At 25.8% G+C, this 25,171-nt stretch overlaps 6 protein-coding genes across 6 annotated transcripts; 4 read left to right on the top strand and 2 right to left on the bottom strand.

Moving 5' to 3' along the window:
* Positions 1-23: 23 nt before the first annotated feature.
* OCT59_014332 (uncharacterized protein) lies at positions 24-2,312 on the top strand (the record flags this gene model as incomplete). Its single annotated transcript, XM_025318919.2, has 2 exons — positions 24-430; positions 511-2,312. 2 exons carry the CDS (start codon positions 24-26, stop codon positions 2,075-2,077), a joined length of 1,974 nt encoding a protein of 657 aa, XP_025175048.2. The 3' UTR covers positions 2,078-2,312.
* A 129-nt stretch (positions 2,313-2,441) lies between these two features.
* OCT59_014331 (uncharacterized protein) lies at positions 2,442-3,977 on the bottom strand (the record flags this gene model as incomplete). Its single annotated transcript, XM_025318920.2, has 3 exons — positions 2,442-3,343; positions 3,455-3,656; positions 3,750-3,977. The coding sequence occupies 3 exons, from the start codon at positions 3,975-3,977 to the stop codon at positions 2,442-2,444; spliced, it is 1,332 nt and encodes a 443-aa protein (XP_025175049.2).
* A 1,412-nt stretch (positions 3,978-5,389) lies between these two features.
* On the bottom strand, positions 5,390-7,197 carry OCT59_014330 (uncharacterized protein). Its single transcript, XM_025318921.2, has one exon. It carries the CDS (start codon positions 7,171-7,173, stop codon positions 5,704-5,706), a length of 1,470 nt encoding a protein of 489 aa, XP_025175050.1. The 5' UTR covers positions 7,174-7,197; the 3' UTR covers positions 5,390-5,703.
* Positions 7,198-9,571: 2,374 nt separating this feature from the next.
* Positions 9,572-11,587, top strand: OCT59_014329 (uncharacterized protein; the record flags this gene model as incomplete). The annotated part of the gene is made up of 7 exons (XM_025326659.1): positions 9,572-9,692; positions 9,769-9,884; positions 9,955-10,061; positions 10,138-10,269; positions 10,337-10,692; positions 10,757-11,193; positions 11,282-11,587. The coding sequence occupies 7 exons, from the start codon at positions 9,572-9,574 to the stop codon at positions 11,585-11,587; spliced, it is 1,575 nt and encodes a 524-aa protein (XP_025175051.1).
* A 1,204-nt stretch (positions 11,588-12,791) lies between these two features.
* OCT59_014328 (uncharacterized protein) lies at positions 12,792-15,458 on the top strand (the record flags this gene model as incomplete). The annotated part of the gene is made up of 7 exons (XM_025318922.2): positions 12,792-13,195; positions 13,283-13,420; positions 13,564-13,807; positions 14,113-14,149; positions 14,252-14,332; positions 14,509-14,942; positions 15,021-15,458. 7 exons carry the CDS (start codon positions 12,792-12,794, stop codon positions 15,456-15,458), a joined length of 1,776 nt encoding a protein of 591 aa, XP_025175052.1.
* Positions 15,459-18,191: 2,733 nt separating this feature from the next.
* Positions 18,192-20,113, top strand: OCT59_014327 (uncharacterized protein; the record flags this gene model as incomplete). The annotated part of the gene is made up of 6 exons (XM_025318923.2): positions 18,192-18,598; positions 18,666-18,803; positions 18,881-19,118; positions 19,188-19,224; positions 19,292-19,372; positions 19,440-20,113. 6 exons carry the CDS (start codon positions 18,192-18,194, stop codon positions 20,111-20,113), a joined length of 1,575 nt encoding a protein of 524 aa, XP_025175053.1.
* Positions 20,114-25,171: the final 5,058 nt, after the last annotated feature.

Genomic DNA, 25,171 nt, shown 5'->3' with positions numbered 1-25,171 from the left:
CATAGTTTTTTTTATAGATTTTAATGAGTTCAATGTTAATAATGTTATCAGATAATAATTCAAATACTATAGCGACATCGACGATAATAAATCAAATAAATGTAGTGAATGAGGAATCTAAAAATGTGGAGGAACAGAAAAGTTTATTGAACAAATTTCCACCTCCTCCGAAGACTACGTTCCCCTCGAAGATAACAACAACGCCAACGTCAACATTGGGTGTTAATAACAAAGATGAATATTATGATGTTTTAATTAGAGTAGGGGAACAACCTGATGTAAAAAAATTTCAAGCAAATTCAAAAACATTAATTTCTAAATGCAATTATTTTTGTACTGCATTATCGAGCAATTGGGCAAGAAAAGAAAATGATATTTTCATAATTGAAAAGCCAAACATTAAACCAAAAGTTTTTGAAATTGTTTTGAGGTAAATTAATAATTTTCGTTTTCAATTCATTTAATTCGTTTTATGATTAATTGACATTTCTCCTTTTTTTATTCCTTTAGATATATTTGTTCGGGAACAATTGATTGGAATATGTTAGAAGGAGAAGACTTTCTTGGTATTTGGTTAGCGGCGGATGAATTTATGTTGGACGATTTAGAAAAACAAGTTCGAGAATTATTTGAAAAAAAATCAGAAAAGTTGAAGTCAAATTTTATATCAATAGTAAAATTGGTATATCAAAATGATGCACTGGAAAGATTTCGATCCAATTGTGTAGATATTATTAATACAACAACATGGTTTCAAGATTGTCATAATTTCAAAACATTAGATGAATCAATTTTTCAGAGTTTATTATCAGAAGAAGAAAATTTTGTTCATGATGGAGTAATATGGAATTTACTAATTTTATGGGCATGTTCATCAAAAAATCCAATTCTAAATACAAATAAAGTAATGGAATGGTCGGACAAAGAATTTGAATTACTTAAGAGTAGAATCGAACATTTTATACCCTATATCAGATTTTCGATGATTTCACGTAATGATTATTATAATCATGTTTTACCTTATAGACGTATTTTGCCGGCTGATACAACAAATAATGCAGCTCTGCAATATTATTTTTATTGTTTGGATGAAGAAGGAAACCCGAAACCTGACGTTTTGCGTCCGCATGTTATCTTGAATGATTCAAATATTATAAATCATACTCATGTTGCCATGATTGGAAGATGGATTGATACTGGAAGAGAAAAAGAAAATTGTACGCAAGATTCCTGTTCGAATTCTGTTATAAGTGTTGATGATAATTTAAGCTTAAATGAAGATCAAGAAATTCCTCCTTGCAACATAACTTCAGCTGAAACAACAAAGAATTCAAATTCTCGTAATGAAGAAAAAGGGTCAATGAAGATTTCGTGGAAACAATCTTCTCCATTGAAAAAATTGTGGACTTTACGTAAGAACAGGCGACCTGTTTATCCAAACGATTCTTCCTCGACGACAACTCCGTCAACAACTAAGAAAGAAAATAATAACGAGAGATTACACGTGTTTTCAAGTTCAGATACAAAAAGTATTTCATCAAGAACACCCCTTCTAAAAAATTCACCAACATCTTCAATTTGTTATTCGTCACCACAAGCATTCACTTATAATTTTAAATTAATTTATCGTGGTAGTAGAGATGGATTTGATATAGAATCTTATAATGATAAATGCTCAGAACAAGGGGCTACGGTAGTTGTAACTACGATGAGTCATTCTAAAATTATTTTAGGAGGATATTATCCGGTAAATACTAAATCAGAATATCCGTATGAAGTAACAGTATGTAGCCCAGATGCTTTTATATTTTCATTCGGTGAAGGAGATAATCCTGAAGAAGATGCTATTTTAAGTAGGGTATCAAAACAATATTCTCAGTTTGCTATTTGTAGAACCGTTCAAGGACCTGGATTTGGTAATTATGATTTAGGTATTAGATTAGAATATAAAAATCTTCCTAAAAAAATTGTTTGTAATCAAAAGTATTATGAAAAAAAAATTATTGTACCAAATGAATCAAATGAATTTACCTTTGATGATATTGAAGTATTTAAAATCATTAAAGAGGAAGTTTAAGTGGGAATTATCTCAGAGAAGAAATCATACTAAATATAAGAGAATTTTTTTAATCTGAAAAAATTGTCCAAATTGCATTAAGATAAATAAGTTGCTGTATATAAATAGTTTATGTTATTATTACAATGCAAAACCAATTAAATTAGACAAGCGTTTTTTTTTTCTTATTGTATTTTACTTTGTAAACTTGTAATTTTATTCTTTTAAAAGAAATAAATGGGTATTATTTTAAGATATATTATTCATTTAGCCATATTGAGTTAAAAAACGTCGATAAACTTTTTATTTTCCCAAATTTGGTTTAATTGTTTAATCCTCTCAAATTTTTTGATAATCTGTACATACTTATTTAATGAGTCCATTCTTAGGAATCTGGTACCAATTTAAGTAATAATTCGGCAAAAACTTCACCAGCACTCGGATAATTAGATTGATTGGATTTGATATTTTTAAATGTATCAGTTTTTCTAACAAAATTAAATCTATTTACAACATAATCTAAAACACATTCTTTTAGATCAGGCCAATTTGTCGCCACACTAAATAATATTTCAGCAGCTCTATCATCAGTTAAAGATTCCCAAATAATTTGCATGGCCCTATAACGTAAATCATCTATAAGGTATTTATCTGCTATACTAAATATTTCAATAGCATAACTTAATTGATCTTTACCATTATTTTTCGTAAATGGTGTTTGATCCGTATACAAAAATACTAACATATCTTTAAATATTTCAAAATTACAATCTGTTATAAAAATTTTATATTTCGTATAAGAATTTGATGAAGTTGGTGGTGAAGATATTGTTTCTGAATCCAACGTTATTGAAGGAACCGGAGATATTGGTGGTTTAATATCATGATTAAATAAAATATCCTCAGGTGTCACTTCTTCAATCGTTGTATCTGTTTCTGTTGTTGCTGTTGTTGCTACTGATGATGATGATGATGATGATGATGATGATGAACTTGAATTAGGCTTTGAAACTTCACACCAATCTCCTTGGAACATATCTTTAAAATATTGAGATCGATTTGAAAGAATTTTACTTGAAGCGTATAAAGTATGCCCTTCTACATTAAACTGTACATCAGACCCTGTCGGTAACTCTAATTGTTCTTCCCATGCTGTTTTTAACGTATTTGGATATGATTCATTCGGTATTAATGTGATCTCACTTTGTTGTAACGGAATTGTTTCAAATTCTACCCCAAATGTTATTCGGTCCGTTAAATATATTCTTTGCACAAAATTTCCCCATCCTAATAAAATAAGAAAAGAGAAATAAGTAAAAAAAAAATGTAAAACTTTAAACCTTTTAATAAAATACTAATATTATAATATGCATTGAAAGAATGAAAAATCATAATTACCTTGACCAGGCCATCGATTACGAAATGACTTTATATTAACTAATTTTTTTTCGATAAGTCGGTTCGAGTCACTATCTTTTACAAACAAAAGTGCTTTTGTTACATGTAATCTTTCATTTGATAATCGACCTGATTTTTGTTCATCAGGATTTCTAATCCAAAATAATGCTAATGAGCAATAATCTGGATATTCACTACACAACTTTAAAACGTTCAAAAAAGATTTTGATTAAAAAAAGAGTATAAAAAAAAATGTATATGTATATATTATTTATAATTTTGGACAAACACATACTGGTGTAAACTTCAATTGCCAAAAGGTATCAGTATGAGTAGAAAATGGCGGACTAAATATTGACTGACTACTATTAAAAATTCCTGAATATGAATATTGAAAACACATTGTCACTTTATTTTGACTTGTTGGTTCTGGTGGCATAATTGATGACGAATTATAAATTGGTGCCGTTTGCATTTGTGTAGTTGTTATCGGTGTAATTGGCGTTCTTCTTAAGGTTGCCATTATAAAAAAAAAATTCAATTTTAAATTTTTCTTTCGTTGAGGGAAAAAAAATTGTTAATATGTTCTGTGATACGACTTTTTATCCATCGTAATGTGGATCACATGAAAATTTATATTGTTATGAATTATTCAAATTTATATTTTGTAAAACAATTGTGAAGATAAAAATTCACTTCACTGCAACATCTGCAAGGCGATAGAAATAAGGGATGCAGCATTATGATTATCTTTCTCTAATAGAATTGTGATATGAATAAGTTACCATTTAAGGAATAAAGGCCCAGATGTAAGTGATTTATCTAGTAATTGTATCCTTCAAACTAAAAATATATAAATTAATTGATATTAAGACGACTGAAAAGTAACCTGTCAATAGATCGACCATAATGATAAATGGCAATGGAGAAAGAAAGATTAACTTTTTATTGTTTTAGATTTACTTGTATACATACATGTACTGTACTTGTACTATACAAGTTATATATTACAAACAATTAAAGTTTAAATATTTTGCAATATCTGCAATAAATATTAAATATTATCAATTGCAAATCAATATTTATTAATTTATAAATTAAAAATAATACAAAGATCATATTACAACAATAAATAATTTTAACTTAAAGAATTATATAAAATTTTATTACTTTAAAAATTACAGTATTTAATATATTTAAATTATAAACTTTAAAATAGTAAAACTTATTGCTAATAAAATTAAAATATTTTTTTTTTTAAATTGCTAATAAAATTGAAATAGTTTTTTTTTAAAACTAATTGATAGTAAAATTGAAACAGTTTTTTTTTTTGCTATAATAATGATTTAATTATACTTTAAATATAAATCTGTATCATTAAATTAATAGAAATAATTTATTTATCGCACGTGCGATGCAAATTTTTATGTTTATCATTGCCATTTTAAGGGGGGTGGCGATGTATAAGCAGGTTGATCAACATAAATAATTTACAAAAAAGGAAAGTGGCGATGCATCGCACGTGCGATGAATAAATTTACTCAAATTAATATATTATACTGGAATATTTTGTAATAAAAGTAATTAATTTTAACCTATAATTTTAGTGAAGACTTACTTTATTTTATTATCCCTAATAATAATATTATTATTTGTGAAAGTTAACATAACAGATAAAATACAAAAAAATATTATAAAAAAATTACTAAATTATTTTATATTTAAAATATTAAAGATAATTAGTATATAAATATAGAATTTATTGTAATAAATTAGATTTATCAATCAAGTTTCTTATAATTAATCATTATTCTTTAATCAAACCAAAATTGTATAATATTAGATAATAAAAAAAAAATCATATAAAAATAAATTTTTATTAATCAAAAAATTGCTTCAAAATTAACTAGCTGCTTTATTTTTATTTTTTTTATACTGTAGTACTTTTGTTAAATCGTCTATGTAACTATGTAATTAATTATACGTACTATTTTAATAGTTGTTTTTTGGTTTATAATTGGCTATTTAGGAAGTGTGATTATCAACATGTGTTAGCACAAAACAACTGATGATGCGTAACGATTTTGGCGGCAGAAATTAATATTTAAAGTGGACGTCATTAACTTTGAAAGGAAGAAAACCATGCCAATTTTCACATTATAAAATTTAGACAACAATAAGTTATAATTTTATTTTTGACTCAAAAAACCGATCAAATGTAAAATATTACAATTAATTTGCTCGTTATTTTAACCAAGGTAAACTCTGTCTCTTCTGTTGGCAAAATGAGTCCACAATTTGTAGACAAAGAGGGTCAATAAAGCAAAAATGGAGAAAACCATCATGAGATAAATTGCGAAATAAAACATGACTGAGGCCTCAGAGAACGGGTTATGGTCAGAGTAATTAGGAGGGTTTGGATAAGCAGGAGAATTAGGAGAGTTAGGAACGTTGGGATCGGGGTTAGAAGGATTAGAAGGGTCAGTAGGATTAGGAAGATTAGGAGGACTCGGAGGATTGCTCGGGTAATTCTTTATAGGAATTGCTTCAACTAACGCATTAAATCCATAACCATCTATTTTAAAATTACCGTTTGTAGTGATAATAAGAGAATTTCCTTCTTCAGCTACAACTTTAGCATCGTAATATTCCTTTTGAAGATAATATCTAAGTGCGTTAGCATCAACATCGGTCATTGGAACAATCCTTCCATATTCGTCCAATCTATCAGCTTTGCCAGTGACTCGAATTTTGGCTTTAAATGGTATGTCAATGTTAATCTTATCTACCGAACTATTAACCATTATTGAGGTAAGAGGTGGTGCTTCAACTTTCTGTCTAATACGATATGAAACTAATTCTTTCACGGATTTCTTGTATTCCTCCTCATGAGTTGAATTGAACTCATTTTTAATTCCACCTTGGAATCCTGTATGTAGTCCTAAAATCCCGAAAATGGTCCTACCAATATCAAATGATACACCAATATTCTTTGTAACTTTAAATGATTCCGACTTTCTGATTTTCAAAGTATAACTACTTGATTTTTTTTCAGTTTTATCAACTGTTTGTTCTATTGTTCCATTTGTCGGATTGTTAATCACAAGACTACCGCTTAAAAGGTTGGTGCGTGTCTTGTAACGATCAAGTTTTTGTTTTAGATCAGGAGGATATTCAAAATCCATTACTACCGCGTTTAATTTATAATTACTGGGTTCAAAGGACCAATGTTGATAAATATTGTTCTCAGAATTATTTTCATAAGAACTGATATAAACTTCTTGACCATTGCTATCTAAATTCCGAGATTCAGAATTTACATGAACAATATTATACGTATCATTATTAACCTTTTTAATTGCCCAGCGTTGATATGGATTAGACACAGAATTATCTCCAGGTTTACTAGCATATGTTTCTTGTCCATTACCGTCTAAATTCATACTTGATACTGCGCTTACAATGTTATATTCATTTTCGTTAGCCTTTCGCAATGACCAGTATTGGTACGGGTTAAATGAAGAACTGACATGAATATTGTTACTATTGCTATCCAAGTTCAAACCAGACTTCAAATGCACAATTTTATATGTAATTCCTTCAACCAAGTTAAAGTCTTGAGTAGAATCGGAATTTATGATAACCCTATTATTAGGGATTAAAGCACAGTATGTATGAGTTATAAAAAGGAACGGCAGAAAATAAGTTTTAATTTTCATGATTTTAAATTATTACAAGCGAACAAAAAAAAAAAAAGAAAATAGCTTGTGTCTATCAAATTTATGTAAAAAAATTTTAATGGACCCTATTAAGTTTACCTCTGCAGTTTAAGCTTTTTTAAATTTTAATTGTACCAATTATGTAAAATGTTTCAATAAAAAACCTTATTCACTTTCCCATTAATCTTATTAATATGCATATGGCGTCATTGTTTGGTTTTGTTCGGTCAATTAGGAATCTTTTTCAATTATAAAAACCAAATGCAACCTCACGTATCTTATGTTTTCATATGAATTTTTGACAATCAACGTTAATTAACCAATAAAAATAAAGCATACAGTATATCTCTAAAACATAATTGGTTTAAAAGTTGTTTTGTTAAATATAATTTTTTTTTTTTAGATAACAGAGCAATTAGAAACTTATTTGTTATTTAATTAATACCTATTTATTTATTTTCAATAATAATTTCACAAATCACATTAATTTGATTACAAAGATAAAAAGTAATAAAATTTTTTTTTTAATTATATCATTTACTTAAATTATAGGATTTTTATTAATTTATTTGTATAATAAAAAACAAATTTTTTTATAAATAGAATAAAAATTTATATATTATTTATATTATAAATTATAATTATAGTACTTTATTATAATTAACGATAATTTAATTTAATAAATTCTGTTATTGGCCCTTAGGTTAACTAATCCATTAGACTATAATCTTAACTCTATCTAATTCTAATTCTAATTTTAATACTAATCTTCAAATTTTATTATAAAATTTATATACTTAAGTATTATTACCATATAATTATAAATAAATAAATATTCCTAAATTAATTTTATATTATATAAGATTTTACTTAGCCTTTTCATCTGAAATATTATTTAATATCTATTTATACAACTTTTAGTAAAATACAGTATTAAATAATAATAAATTATTTATAGTTTTTTACTTCAAATCACCAGGATGATTATCACTGTTGGCCAGAATTATTAATTTTTACCAGTATTATATTTTTTAATGCTGGTCAATTGTCATAATTTCAGTCATCAGTGATTATCACCCTCTAGTAATAATTTTTATTTTTTTATAATTTTTATAAATATATTATACTTATAAAATTCATAACTTTAAAATATGAAAATTATTTAAGTTGCTTAAATTTTTGGTTATTTTTTTATAAATATATTATATATTCATATTTATAAAATTTTTATAGAAATTACAAATAAAATTATACTCATTTCCAAATGATTCTAGTAGTGTAAATTTTGCAAAACATTAAATAGTGGTGTTATATATTACAATACATTTTTTTCAAAATGATTGTTCAGTATAGTAAAGATTATAATAACTTGAAATATATTTTGAATTATAAGATTTTTATTATGTAATTCATGTGATAAAATTAACAATTTTCTCTTTAATATAGTGGCTGTCATTATATAAGTAACAATAATATTATGTAACTTTTATAATAAATCATAAAAAGAAGAATTAACTGATAAAATGATAAAGTAACATGTGCTGCACATTTTATATAAAGTTTAATTAAGAATTTTAGGTAATATTATGGATTAAAATTTCATAATTTTAATAAAATTTTGCCCAAGTTACTAATAAACTTATTTAAAAAAAAACCTTCTTTAGTTATACCATATAGTATTTTATAATCACCATTTTATTTTGGTCCCGAGAGGTGTGATTATATAGGGGTCAACCAGAATACTATAAAAAAATAAGTTACACAATATAAATGAGATTTTAAATTTCTGGTTTACAGATTGCTACCATATGATATTTGATTGGTAGAAAATATGCCCTTTACCAAAAAAACATCTTTTCGCAATTTTTTGTAAATTTTCATTAATCTTGTTTGTAATACAAAAAGTAGCGCATAAAAGGTGCTAAACTAAAAAAAAAAAGATGTATAGCTTTATCCGATATATGAAATAATGACGACCATGTCGACCTATTTTCTTTTGATTATTCGAATTTAGAAAGATAATAATCTATTTTTTAAAATTTTTTAATGAGCTGATGATATTGTATCATTACATAATAGCTTACGTAATTAAGTTTATCCGCAGTCATCAGAACCGGGACCGGGGATCGGTAGTCCGAATCTTTATGAAAAAGTGCATACAAAGCGGAACAGCTTCATATTACATCGTCACGTGGTTACTCAACATGGTCACATTTTAACGTTAAATAGATATTTATAATAACAACAATGATGTTAATTAATAAGTATATACATGAGGAACATTCTGTATTAGATATATCGAATGTATAACAAAAACAAATATAAATAATAAAGATCTTTCATTTTATTCAATTTTTCTTTTTTTTAAAAAAATTAAAATTCGTTGCATCGCATAATAATGTCACGTCACTTAGAAACAAGTTCAACAAGTTCAACAATTTCCAGTAATGATAATAGGAATAAATTACTCGGTGTAATTTATGGGATAGGGATGAATGTAAACGACATAATAGGAGCGGGTAAATATTAAAACATTGGATTAAAATGTTTAGAATTAAAAGGTTTAGATACTTATTCATTTTGTACGAATAATAGGGATATTTACAACCCCGGGAATTGTCTGGAAGCAGGTAAAATCACCATACGTTGTGATAATACTATGGATAATTGGGGGAATCGTAAGTTTTTGCGGTTCTCTTGTTTACACTGAGGTAAATAGTTATTTTATATATAATATGTATTATAATAATTTGGTTAACTTGATTATTTTGTGATTAAAAGTTTGGAATAACTCATCAAGATAGTGGTGGAGAAACAATTTACCTAGCTTCGAGCTTTCCGCAACCAAAAATGTTGGCAAGTTATCTTTTCAGTTTTATGTTTATTTTGTAAGTATTATTATCATTTCTATTCTTATATGCATATTGCAGGTCATTCGCCATATTTATACTAATTTTTATTTAGTATAATTCGACCTGGTATTATATGTGCAGTTTTGCAATCTGCTGCGCAATATGCTTGGTATACATTTGAAGGAAAATCCCCATCGATAGATTCATCATCAAATGGTTGGAGTAACGAATTTAAACCTTATTGGTACTTGAATTTATGATACTTCAATTCACTGTAATTTATAAGTTTTTAACAATTTTCTATTTTATAGGATATTAAAATTGATATCAGTTATGCTATTATTGTTAATAACGGGATATCATATGTTAAGTAATAGATGGGCAAATCGAATAAATCAAGCGCTTGCTGTGATTAAAATGATAACGATTATTATCATTGCGCTTAGTGGAATGTCAAAATATCATGATACTGGCAATTGGAAACTAACTTTAGAGAGTCCAGATTCAAAATTTTCAGTTTTAACTCCTTATTCTGTGGCGATAATTGAAGTTTTTTTCAGCTATAATGGCTGGAATAACTTGAATTACTCATTAGATGAATTTCGGAACCCCGAAAAGAAGCTGCGGATGAGTAACAGCTACAGCGTCGGAATAGTAGCTATATTATGTAAGTCTCATGAAATTTTTTTTTTTCAAATCTTTTTAATAATTTTTAATTATTTCTGTTATAGATTTGATGGTAAATATCGCATTTATATCTGCCGTACCTCCTCAACTCGTAATCGGTACCAGTACGGAACATTTTAATGAAACGATAGCAGCAGATTTTTTTTTTATGATATTTAATAGTGTGGTTGTATCCAGAATATTGTCATTTTTTGTTGTTCTATCTGCTATTGGTACAGCAGCAACAAGTATTTGGAGTGGATCGAGAGTTATTGTATCAGCAGCAAAATCAAATTTTTTCCCAATCTTTTCGGATGAGTTAGAATCTCGGCATAACACTTTTGAAACACCGGTTAATGCTTTATTCACGCAATTTATCTGGTGTGCATTTCTAATGTTAATTGTAAGTAGCTCAGTAGTGGTAGACGTCTTCATCCTGTTTACTTCCATATCGATGTTTAGTTCTTGGATATTTTACATTATTACGGGTATTGGATTATTGGTATGCACAATATAAATTTCTAACTAAAGTATTTTTATTTTTTTTTTAAAAAAAAAGATTCTTGAACTTAACCATGACTATTTTTTAGGTTTTTCGAAAAAGTCAAGGCTATAATTCTAAATTGTTGCTTACGATAGTCAATTATTTATTTATATTTTCGGGATTTGGAATAGTCGGTTTAGCATTTTTCTTCATTCCGAGACCAAAAGTTTCATATTTTAATAATATATCTTTCATATTTATCACTTTCATAGCTTTAATTGTTGGAATGTTACTTTGGTTTGTTTTATTTTATCGACCGCACTTAAAAGAGAAAAGTAGAAGACGATGGACTAGCGAAATTAGTACACAAGTTAAAATTCAAATTGCTGCTACTTTGGCAGAATCTAAATAATTAATTCTTTAGTAATTATTATTATGTAAATACTCTATTATAATATAATATAAAAATACTATTTATAAATAAGTGAGTGACGTAAAACGAGTAAACGTAATAACTTATCATAGTATAAAAGTAGTATACGTAGCATCGCGGCATACGTTGTACGCGTAGTATGAGAGCACAAACCGATTTATAAATTCCATGTGGTTTATCAATTAATTTGGTGTTACAGTATAAAGATTTTTTAATATAAAAACAAGCTCAAAAACATCAATATAATAATCTTCGATTTTTGAAAATCAAGAATTTTCATTTAATAATTACCTTAATGGACTTAATGGATGGTCGGTCCATCCAAAACCTTTGTCCCGTAATTATAATTCAGGTCGTGTAACAGAAAATTACATGATATGCGTTAAGGCATTTTGATGCATTATCATAAACAATCCATCCTTGTTATTTAATTATTTTGTTTAACGTACTTACATTTGAAAAAAAAATTTAGTAAAACATATACAGATGGGAAAGGTTTACTTATATTGTTTCTATTTTGACCAAAGATGGCACATTGTTAACTTAACAATCGATTATTTAAGTATTACTACTCATTATTTTTTCCCTTTTTTAAGGTATTGAAAAAGAAAAAATTTTTAAATTTTTTTCGATTCTCGAGCATTTGGGCGTTTTTTTTCGGAGACAAATTCCGAGATTTTTTTCTAATTTCGGAAAACGGAATTCATGTTGTAACAGTGGAACTTACGCGAAAAATAATAATAATAAGTTTAGATGAATTCAACTTATATTCAAACTCTTTTTTTTTTTTAATCGACAAAAAAGAAAAAAAAATTATTAACCAACGAATAAACCTTTTTGATCTAATTTATTTTAATTTGAAACATTTAATTCTTTTGTCATACACAAACAAAAATATTCCTTTTTAGGAATGATATGATTTATACGGTTTGAATCCTTCAGTTTACAATCTTTGTCCAATTGACTATAGTTTAATATAGGTATACAATGAATTATGTTTATTTGGTTTTAGTGTAACATTTGTCATTCAAGTGTAACGTTAAAAATCCACGTGCTTCAAGAATAAATGGTTTAAAAATCTTGAGGAATTTAAATTATTTATTATTCTTTTTTTCGCTTGTAAAATTTTTTTTTTTTTTTTTAAAAAAATATCGTTCATATCGTTCATTTTTATTGATTAAAAATGGCTAACACAAATGATATTAATATTTATGGCAATACACATGGAGATTATGAAGGAAGCCAAGAAATTATAAGACCAATTTCAGCATTAAGTTCAGAACCTTCCTTAAAACCACGAAATGATTCATTATTAGGTGTATTTTATGGTATTGGAATGAATGTAAATAATGTTATTGGATCAGGTATCGTTACTGCACCAGGAATTGTTTGGAATGCTGTAAAATCTCCTGGAATAGTATTATTATTATGGTTAATCGGTGGAATAGTAAGTATGGCAGGTTCATTAACATATGTTGAACTTGGAGCTATTCATAAAATAAGTGGAGGCGAGACGAAATATTTACAAACTGCTTATCCAAATCCAAAACTTTTAATGAGTTATCTTTTCAGTTTTATGTTTGTCCTGTAAATATGAAAATTCTTTTTTTTTCAAAATCTGATTAATAATCTTTCATAAATTCATATATTAAAAATCTCTCTCTCTTTTTTTAGTGTAATTAGACCAGGACTTATATGCGCTGTTATACAAATTGGTGCGCAGTACTTTTGGTATACTATAAAAGGACGTCGATTTTCTGATGATATTGATCCAAAATTAAGTGGATGGAATCTACAATTTTCTCCATTTTGGTAAGAAAAATTTTTTATTACTAAATAATTAAGGATAAGGACGTGCATAATAATTATTCACCTATATATAAATATATATATATATATATATATACCGATTTGGATGAGATCAGCAATTAAAAATTTAATTCTTATTTTTCTAGGTTTATAAAACTTTTAGCAATCGTACTGTTATTTATCATAACAGTTTATCATATGCTTAGTAACAGATGGGCAGCTATGATAAATCAGAGTCTCGCTATTATAAAATTGATTACTTATTCAATAATTGCTCTAGCTGGATTATATAAATTATGTCAAAATACAGAAACGAGTCGTAAAAATTGGCAAACGCCGTTAAGTGGAGATACAGATATTGCAACATATTCATCTACTACTATTTTATCGGTAATTATTATAAGATAAACCGTATAACGCTGCTTATAATACACCGGCGAGGTATTTTAAAATACCTGAATTTAAAATTGTATAATACCGTGAATATTTCGTTAAATGTCGAATATTAGTCTTATACAATAACTTTCATTGAATATACCCATGTCTTATGATGTGAGGGTATTTATAAAGGGAATATTGTAAGCAGTGTTACACGATATTATTATTATTATTATTTTCTACGTGTCTTCACTTCGGAATGATATACAACGAATAGAGCTACATTACTATTATTATTATTATTTTTTTATTAACAGATTATGTTCACATATAATGGATGGAATAACTTGAATTGTACGTCATGTTTATTAATTTAAAACTTTTTTTTTCATTTAAAGATTAATAGTACTATATATATATATACTTATTAACAGATAATTTAATATGTTTTTGTAGATTCTTTGGATGAGTTCAGGAACCCAGAAAAGAAATTGATTCTCAGCAATAGTATTAGTGTCGCAATTGTTACAGTAATGTGTACGTAAAATATAGATTTTGATGAAACTTTTGACATAAAATATTTGGTTTTATGTAAAAAGCTTACCATCTAATTATCCCTTAAATGACGTTGCTAGACCATTTAAGGGATAATATCAATATCAGTTGGCAACCTAAATTCTAAAATATACGTGTATATTTTTTTATATATATAGATCTTCTTGTAAATGTTGCATTTATTTCGGTCGTACCACAAGAACTTATAATAAACAATAGTAAGATAGATGAAACCATAGCTGCAGAATTTTTTAGACAATTATTCGGAGGCAACGAAACGATTGCTAGATTTTTTACCTTCCTTGTTGTACTTTCTGTAATGGGTACCGCTGCAGTAGATGTATGGAGTGGATCAAGAGTTATTGTCGCAGCGGCAAAATCAGATTTTTTCCCAAAATATTCACGAGAATTAAGAAATTGGAATGAACGTTTTAATACACCTATCAATGCTTTATTAGCACAATTCATTTGGTGTTCAATCCTTATGATATTCGTTGGTGGTAGTTTTTCAATTTCAAGTTTTGTATTATTTTCAAATTTTGCCAGTTACAGTTATTGGATATTTTATCTTGCTACTGGTATAGGTTTATTGGTACGTATAAAAATTATTAATTAATTATTTTTTTGTTAAATCGACTAATTATATATGTATATTTTTTTTCTTTTATAGTTAATTCGAAAGAGAAGTAAAAATTACAAAATGAAAAGACAACTTGAAAAGGATGATGAAGAACTTAACAGAAGTAATGATAGGGGTACTAATAGCAGTAATCTCAAATTATTATCAAGATTAGAAGAAAAATTCTTTAAAGTACCATTACCTGTAGCAGGAATTTTTATTCTAGGAGGAGTTTTTATATTAATATTCTCTTTTATTGTCAATGTAAAATGTCCTGATGATAAACCTAATTGTGGTGAAGACGTTTTGGGTCCTTTGAGGGCACAAAAATTATCACCAATTGTGCTCAGTTACGGTTTCTTATTTGTTGCATTATTATCTTGGTATTTCTTTTATTATTGGTGGGATACTAAGAAGAAGCAACAGGAAGCCGCTGTTATGAGAATAGCTGCTGATCATGATAGTATGGATAGTCAAATCAATTCATAATTAAATTATTTTATTTTATTTGTTTATTATTATTATAAATATAATACTTTATTATATATATATATATATATATATATATATATTAGAATACATATGTAAATTATTTTATATAACAACTTAGTAACCTTAAAGTGTATTTTTGTTAAATAAATTCTATAACACCAGTAATTAACCTGAAATTTAGTAGTAATTTTATTGTGTTCGACATTTTTGATACACAGAATATCAAAAATTCACGTAATTTAAAATTATCGCAAATCATTTGTGTGCATTAAATTAAAATTAATATAAAAATTCTTTGTTAAATCTTAAATAAAATCTTAATTAATTCACAAGTGAAAGAGATCTTGTTTATCAAACGGGATAGGATTCTATATTTGCACATGAATAATATTTTTTTTTTTTTTGACAATTCACAATTATCAACTACAAACAATCCTAAATATGATCGGGTTATGGAAAATCTATTATCCAACCGGGATTAATAGTCCTTAATCCTTATGTGTTTCAAATAAATTCTTGGCAAAATTTTTTAAACCTTATTATATAATATTTTTACTAAAGTTTCGGAATTTTTTTGAATTCTCTCAGAACTTTAAACTAGAAAAGGTGATTTTAAATTGATTATTCTGAAATTCTAAAACACAAGGTGTCACAGAAGATTTAAGCCTTCGGTTTAAAAATAAATTTTGAAAATCAATACGAGAATTCATTGTTAGAAATATAAACCATTTATGTATCTCCAATTAAATATTTTACCTTATAATATATACTAAAACGAAAAAATTTGTTTAAGCCATCTCGTTTACTTTTAAGATGTTTCAAAAAAAAAAAAGTGATATCTTACGAACCAACCAAAACATAAATATGTTCTCTAACCAAAACACAAATATGTTCTCCGCCAAAATAAAAATATGGGAAAAAAAACTCTGTTTTAAAGAGAAGTCCCTTAATATGTATGATATGTATAATATAACTAAAGACTATGATCTAAAACACCAATCGGCAAGCTCAGAGAGGATAACCAAGACAAGGCATGATGATACTTGCCGTCAACGTTAGTATAAATCACGTGGCATTGCAATTTCAAATTTTTTTCATCTTACGTTACTCATATTTGAAAAGTTGTTACACGTTTAATATGAAAAGTGGTACTGATGGCGTATATTTTGAATGAGTTCTTTGCATGAATTTACAAATAAGCTGTACTAGTATAACCACTTTAAAATTTGTGATTATCATATTATGTAAAAAATAAGTTAGCATATGAACCGAACATTCTCGTTCCGTGAAAATAAGATTAAATCGTGTAGAAAAAATACATACGAGTCACGCGATAAACATCTCACACAAGTGTCGATCAAGCATTTTTCTCGGCCAGAAAATATTAACTCAGGTTATAAGTTAAATTTGAGATTTCTTTTTATTTTTTATATTATAATAAACAATGAAAAAAGTAACTGGCAAAAGAATCATATTATTTAAAAGACAATTATCAATGATAATTGAGTATACTAAATTAAGAACAGCGAAGATCACGCTAACAAAATAAGTTAGATTTTACAATTTTACACAAATTTATTTTCGAAATTATTAAGTTGCACTATTTGCAAGAAAATCAAAATAGATGAAATTTCGTACAACATTCAGGTCAATACAGATACGATATACTATAGATCTTTCTTTTCGGAATTTCCTATAATTAAAACTTTGGCCAATTATTTGTTTATGGTATTGGCGTATTGGTATGAAAGATAAACAATATAATCGGGTTACTAAACCAAGAATTATTTAGAAGGCGGCAAAAAATCTCTTTGAAAACATATTATTATGGACAATTGGTGGAATTATTACTATGTCTGGGTTCTTATCTTACTTTGAAATTGGTGATGGAGAAACAAATTATTTGGTGAATCCGAAGTATTCGTTTGAGAACTTACAGCCTTATCATACTACTTGTAATGGGCACGGCAGCACGGATCAAGAGTTATTGTTGCAGCATAAAGATCAGTTTTTTTTTTCTCAAAATATCAAATTATATTCATCCCAACTTTTACGTTATGTTATTTGGCAGGATTATATTGTATACGCTGACATTTTCTTTTGTCGTTAACAATAAATATCCAAAGAAAGTTCAAAACATGATTCATGTTCATTCCTTATTAGTTACGTATTTCTTCTTAATGCTTTAATGTTTTGGTCTCTTTATATTACAGGAAAACAGAATGTAATAATATAAAAATTGATAAGAAATAATTAAATGTATTATATTTATTTATATCTGTAATACGATAAATAAATAAAATGCTAAATTTGGTGTTTATGATGGTTGACGGTTACCTCTATTTTTATTATCCTCGTGTCATTTTTCTTTCAATGACTAACTAAATTAGTATAGTGATGAAGTCAAAAGGTTATACTGAATTTTAGACAATGAAAACCTTAATTGGGAAATTATATAAAGTAATACCCTAATTAGAAAAACATAAGGGAGTTCTTTTTTTCTTTTTTGTTTTTTTTTTTCTTACGTACAGACAGTACAGTTCATATTGATGTCTAAATATAACCTCTCTTAAAGAGATAGAGTTTGCCTTGTTTTTTTTTGTTTGCGAATACAGAGTAAATAAATATTTTGCTATTGATAAATGGCTAAATGATTTTTATATCAAACAATTTTTGAAAAAAAAAAATTTTTTAAAAATATATATATAAGTATATTTTCTTTATGAAAAGATGCCTGAAACTCTTGATACCATGTCCGATCGTGAAATTAATGATGAAACATCCCAAACACCTTCGTCACCAGCACCTTCATCACCAGCACAATCAATAATTTTTAGTAGGAATAATGATTCGACCAAGCTTTTAGGCGTTGTTTATGGTATTGGTATGAATGTAAATAGCGTAATTGGGTCAGGAATCGTTACTTCCCCAGGAATTATTTGGAAGGCGGTAAAATCTCCTGGGATTGTATTATTATTATGGTCACTTTGCGGTATTGTTGCTATGGCTGGTTCTTTATCCTACGTTGAACTTGGTGTTATACATAAAATAAGTGGAGGGGAAACAAAGTATTTGCAAACTGCTTATCCTTATCCGGAATACATGATGAGCTATCTTTTTAGCTTCATGTATATTTTGTAAGTATTTTATACAATTCCGTTTCAATTGAATTTATAAAAATATTAAAAATATTTTATAACTTAGTGCGATTCAACCAGGAATTTTGTGTGCAGTTTTACAATCTGCAGCACAGTATTTTTGGTATACTATTAATGGTTCCCGATACGATAAGGATATTAAGCAAGTTACAACTGGGTGGCAACTTGCTTTTTCTCCATTTTGGTAAGAAAAATTTATTGTTAATGACGATAACTTGCAGTAATCTAAAAATTTCTAATCTAAAATTTTATTTTTTTCAGGATTTTAAAGTTAATTGCTGTTTCCTTTTTATTCATAATAACGTTATATCATATGCTTAGTAATAGATGGGCGATTTATATAAATCAATCATTAGCTGTCATTAAGCTGGTCACATATTCAATTATCGCAATAGCTGGAATTGGTAAATTGATTACAAATCCAGATAGTTCATTAAATTGGAAAAAATCATTAGAGGGAAATACAGATATTACAGCTTATTCTAGTTCCGTTCTATTGGTAAATATATTAAACATATATGTCCTTTTTTTGGTGAATTTTTTTTTTAACAGTCATTTTATTTTATAGATTATGTTTAGTTATGATGGATGGAACAGCTTAAATTGTGAGTAAATAGTATACATATATTTTAAAAAATTTTATTGATAACTGATACAATATCTACGTTATAGATTCACTTGATGAATTCCGCAGGCCGGAAAAAAAACTCTTATACAGCAACATCATAAGCGTTGGAATTGTTATCGTAGTCTGTATGTATACTACAATTTATTCTAACTTTAATATTATAATATATTAAAATTCTAAATTATTTTATAGACCTTCTTGTAAATATTGCGTTTATCTCGGTTGTACCAGAAAATTTAATAGATTCAACGGACTCCGATGAGACTATAGCCGCAACATTCTTTCGCCAATTATTTGGTGGATCTGAAGTAGTGGTTAGAATTTTCACCGCTCTTGTCGTACTTTCTGTAATTGGCACAGCAGCATCAGAAGTATGGAACGGATCAAGAGTTATTGTTGCAGCTGCAAGATCGGATTTTTTCCCAAAATATTCGAAAGAACTAAAAACTTGGAATAATAATTTAGATACGCCTATTAATGCTTTATTAGCACAATTCATTTGGTGTTCATTAATTATATTCTTTATTGGTTCTAGTTTTACTATAACGACTTTTACTTTATTTTCAAAATTCGCCATGTATAGTTATTGGATTTTTTATGTTGCTACTGGTATAGGTTTATTAATAATTCGAAGAAATCGTGATAATGAAAATCAATTTAAAGTTCCATTGCCTTTAGCAGGACTTTTTATATTGGCAGGATTATTTATATTGGCATTTTCCTTTGTCACCAAAACTGACGACTGTCAATTTCTTGACCCACAAAAATGTAGGATTCAAAATTTGAGTCCTATATTTATAAGTTATGGTTTTCTTTCTATTGCTTTAATATTATATTATTGGTGGAAGGTTAAATTATATGGTTAATTGATTAAAAAATATGCGGGGATAAATCTTTACTGTAAATTATTTTAATCACATTTTTTTTTTTAAAAAAAAAAAATTTACTCTCTATTAGAAAAATACTCTAATAATAATAATTTGGTACAATATATATACAGTATATACTATATATTATTTTTTACTGTAAATTATTCTTACTGTATATTATTCTTTATTGTATATTATTATCAATAAATATTAAAAATAATCACTTCTTTTATCAGTTGCTATATATAAGTGAATTTGATTTATAAATATTTAGGTTTTTTGAACAAACATTCAAGCTCTTTTCTAAGTTTTAAAGTACTATAATAAATATGTGAATACTTTAACTTCATTAGTTATATCAGGTTCTATCTTTTTAGAATTCCAAACATCTTAAAGACTTTGTCTAATTTTAAAATTATTCTTATAGATAAATTTGAACAAAAATTATTGAATTTTTTACCTTTTATAATTTTAATATAACTAGAATCCTATTTATTATTAAATAAGATTTCATAAATATTTTTATTAATAATTTTAAGTAAAAGTTTTTATTATAATCACTAAGTATTATTTACATTTAACTTTAAAAATTATATTAAAAAATAAGTAAATCAATCTTTTAATTTATTAATTAAATTTTTATTTTTATTTTTTTTTAAAAAAATAATAATTTCATTTAATAAAATATTAATAATTACTTCAATAAAATATTTTTTTAATTAAAGTATTAAATAAAGTATTTAATAAAAAATATTATAAAAATATTAAATATTAAAAAAAAAGTAAATTGCTAAAGCTTAATACCAGTAGTTATATGAAAAGAGCATTATTTTCAATAGTATAATTCAAGATAGTTAATTTCATAACCAAAAGATTATTTATATTTTTTGTCGTATTTAAAATCTTACATTATTTTAATAAAAACCTATTTTCTTTAACTGAACATTCAACATTATTTTATATGATTATTTGCAATCAACTTAAGACTTTTCTATTAAGTTAAACTCCAGTTAACCTGTTAAAGCATTAAAGTTTTCTTTAATCGTTAATAGGATAACAATATATTTATTAATAAAAAATCTAATTAAAGCTTATTTTAATAAAAAAACTTTAGCTGAAATGTATGTGTTATTTAATAATATTGACAAATTGCATTATTTAATGAGTATCAAATACAAGTTTTGATTTAGTTTATTATGTTCATAAAATTGATAAATTTATTTAATTTCTATCTTAATTTATAATGAGTGAGTTATATTAATAATTATTTATTTATTTAGATCTTTTTACAAATGACAATCAAATAATTATTACATGTATGCTTACTAAACAAGCCAAAATAAATTACACTTGAATAGTTTCAAATTAATATTAGTTTTAAAAGTGAATTTGAAATAAATACATATAATTCTGATTATCATTTAAGTAAGTAAAGATTTCTTTTTAATTAATTGAATATTTAAAATGTAAATTTAAATTATCTTTATTATTTTAGTATTGTAGTATTATCACTGTGTAGAGTTTTTACAAATATCTTTACTGCTACATATTCACTAACAAGATGTTGTTGTATCTTGGCTGACTTAGATGTAGCACAAGCCAAGAATTGGAATTAGATCTGTTATTTAACATTTATTTTAAATCATATTTTATACACTTTGAAAGGTGTTTATTGATTTTATTAATTATTCATAATTTCACATATTATATTTTATTTTTAATTCAATTAAATTTCATTTGATAAAACTACAAAAAATCTAATAAGACAAATTTCTAATATGTCTAGCAAAGAACAAGTCTATGATCTTTTACAGTAAATCAGAGATACAAATGATGAAGAAATAGAAGGTATATAGTAATATTTAATTAAATTATCTATTTTTAAAAAAAAGTTTATTTAATTTTTTTTTTGTAGACTGGTTGAGCTATTATCAGCAGCTGTATGTCATAGCTTCTTTAAATCAATATATTTCAAAAATTAAATAACATATTAACTGTTAATAGTACGTCTTTATTTAGTAACAAGGGAAGGTACATAACCAATTCCTTCTCCAGAATTAGTAGACCTTTATTAACAACAAAATAGGATACCTGAACTAAGAAGCAATATCTGAATCCAGTAATTCCTTTAGTTAGCAGGTACCCAATAGTGGAGTATCCCAACCAGGGGTTACATCCTGAAATTTGGTACAAAAGTGGTACAAATACAAACCCTATAAAAAATATTTTTGCCAAAATATACTTAAAATAAACTTAAAATTTTATTTTATACTTAAAATATATTTAAAATAAATAAAATATAACAAATAAAGTAAATAAAATTAATAAAATAAATAAATCAAATATATCAAATTTATCAGATTTATTAAATAAATCAAAAAAATCAAAAAAATCAAAAAAAATTAAGGATCTACAAAATGATCTATATAAAATTACTGTGTCACAGCCACATTTCTACTTTAATATTTTCCCCTCTTAAAAAATGAATTCCTGTGAATAATTAACATTATTAATAACTTTATAGTTTGATATTAATTTATTTTTGTATCTTTTAAACTGTATTGCGAGCAAATTTGCCTGCAATTTCTAAATTAGGATAAATGATGCTATAAAAATTCTTTAATTTTGACCAGATTGTCACATAATTTTGCAACCAAATTGATCTACATTTTGGCCATAAATTATGTGAGTTAGATATGCGGTTGATCATTAAAATTGGATGAGAAATTAACCTATAAAAATAGTATCAGAATTTTTATATAGTAAAATCTTACTTTTCTTATCATATTTTTTTTTCTATTTGAATATTTATTATAACTTTTATTTTCATTATAAAAATTTTGCATTATAATAAACAAAATAGAGAAAAAAAAAATTAATTTTTATGAATATATAATTAAAATGTATAATAAAATTTTCACTAAGGTTCTATATAAAATCAAAATTCTACTTTTAAATATCAAAAATCATATTAACAAAAGTTGTTTCTCATACCAAATTCTACATGATTCTATTAAGCTTTTATATAGCTACAATTAATTATCAATAAAATCGTCAAAGTTAAATGCAAAGTCTTTTAAAATTTTATGATTATTTTAAAATACAACTTTTGACCAATAGGTAATAAATGATAATAATTGCTACACAATATATAATTTAAACTATTTTGAAAAAAAATTTTATTAAAATTGCTTTATTTTTCATAAAATTAGATGAGAGCTGAAATTTCGGTAAAATTGCGATTTGTCCGCAATTGTTTACAGTTTAAGGGATAATTATTCTAAATGATTTCAATTTGGATTTTAAAATTAATTTAATTTTTTTTTTTGACTAGATAATTTTACTAAGTACCTCCCTCCACCTAGAATATTAGGTAATATCTGTCACTGTCCTTACCTGATTTAAATTTAAAGGATAAAAAAATTAGCAAAAAAGTAATTAGGAAAAAATTTTTTATTAAAAAAAAATAAAAATTGAAAAAAAAGGAGCTTACATCACCTGATCTAAATCTAAGTTTAAAAAATTAAATAATAATATATTTATATAATAATAATAATAAAAAATAAATAAAATTAAATAAAAAATTACTAAAAAATTTGTCAGAAAAAAAAATGTCAGATTTAAATAAAACCAACTGAAAAAAAAAAGTTTGAAAAAGTTTTGCTGCAGCCAATAGGATGAGAATTAACCAAAATTGAAATATCAATAGTATATCATGTGTTTCACATTACTCAATTCAATTCAATTTATTTATAATTATAATATATCTAAAAAGTCAAGTATATAGCTCTTAGAACTCATTAAATATTATATGAACTTTAATATCAGCTTTATTTTTTTGCTATTTTTACATTGTAACTGTAGTATACATGAAACCAAAATTGGTTAATTTTGACCTCCAAAATGGTCGAAATGGTCGAAATGATTTCGACTTGAGCCCTTCCAAAGTCAAAATGGTCGAAATTACATCATAGTCATATAATTTTATAGTAAACAATAATATTAAAATTCAAAGTTAACGAACTCCGCATCTAGTGATTCGATTTTTATGATCTTTACACGGTTGGATTCAGCTCATCGAGAGGATTCCAATGATATGTATTTCATATTTGTAGCATTAATATTGACGGAGTTATTCACGTTTAAAATTTGGTATTAAATAGTCTTATAATTTTTATAGTAAACAATAATTTTAAAATTCAAAGTTAACGAACTCCGCATCCAGTAATTCGATGTTTATGATCTTTACGCGGTTGGATTCAGCTCATCGAGAGGATTCCAATGATATGTATTTCATATTTGTAGCATTAATATTGACGGAGTTATTCACATTTAAAGGTATTGTGTATCACGTGATAGTTTCATATTGATTGACATGGCAAATTTTATATTATATAGTAACGCAAATTTCTGTGCAATATAAATTTTTGTTATACTTAACATAAAAGGATAAAAATTATATGGTTAGAAAGCCACATTTTCGAACTTTGTCTATTGACTTTAAAAAACTTTATTCCTTAAAAAAAATTTTCAAAAACCCTCATATGAAATTGCGAATAGGAATATATGATTTTGCGAATAGGCAATCTTAAATTTTATTGGTTGTTTATATTAAATGTAACACGCGGTGATATATAAAATGTAAACAAATGATCAGCAAAAAAATTTGCTATACAATATATATTAAAAAATCACGTGCTACACACTACCTTTAAAATTTGGTATTAAATAGTCTTCTAATTTTTATAGTAACAATAATTTTAAAATTCAAAGTTAACGAACTAAGCATCCAGTGATTCGATTTTTATGATCTTTACGCGGTTGGATTCAGCTCATCAAGAGGATTCCAATGATATGTATTTCATATCTGTAGCATCAATATTAACGGAGTTATTCACGTTTAAAATTTTATATTAAATTATAATTATAAAAATCACATGATTATGATGTAATTTCGACTATTTCAACTTTAATTTCGACTTTTGACCTTCCCAAGTCGAAATATTTCTACTTTTGGGCTTTAATTTCGACTTCATATATAAACTGTAATCTGTA

Source organism: Rhizophagus irregularis, chromosome 22 (genome assembly GCF_026210795.1).
Source record: "Rhizophagus irregularis chromosome 22, complete sequence".
Classification (NCBI taxonomy): Eukaryota; Fungi; Glomeromycota; class Glomeromycetes; order Glomerales; family Glomeraceae; genus Rhizophagus; species Rhizophagus irregularis.
Note: the sequence above shows the minus strand (reverse complement) of the source record. Positions and strands in the feature narration are given on the sequence as shown.

What these genes read in the sequence shown, in the direction of transcription:
- OCT59_014330 (XM_025318921.2), bottom strand. Translation starts at nt 7,173, where the DNA reads ATGAAAATTAAAACTTATTTTCTGCCGTTCCTTTTTATAACTCATACA.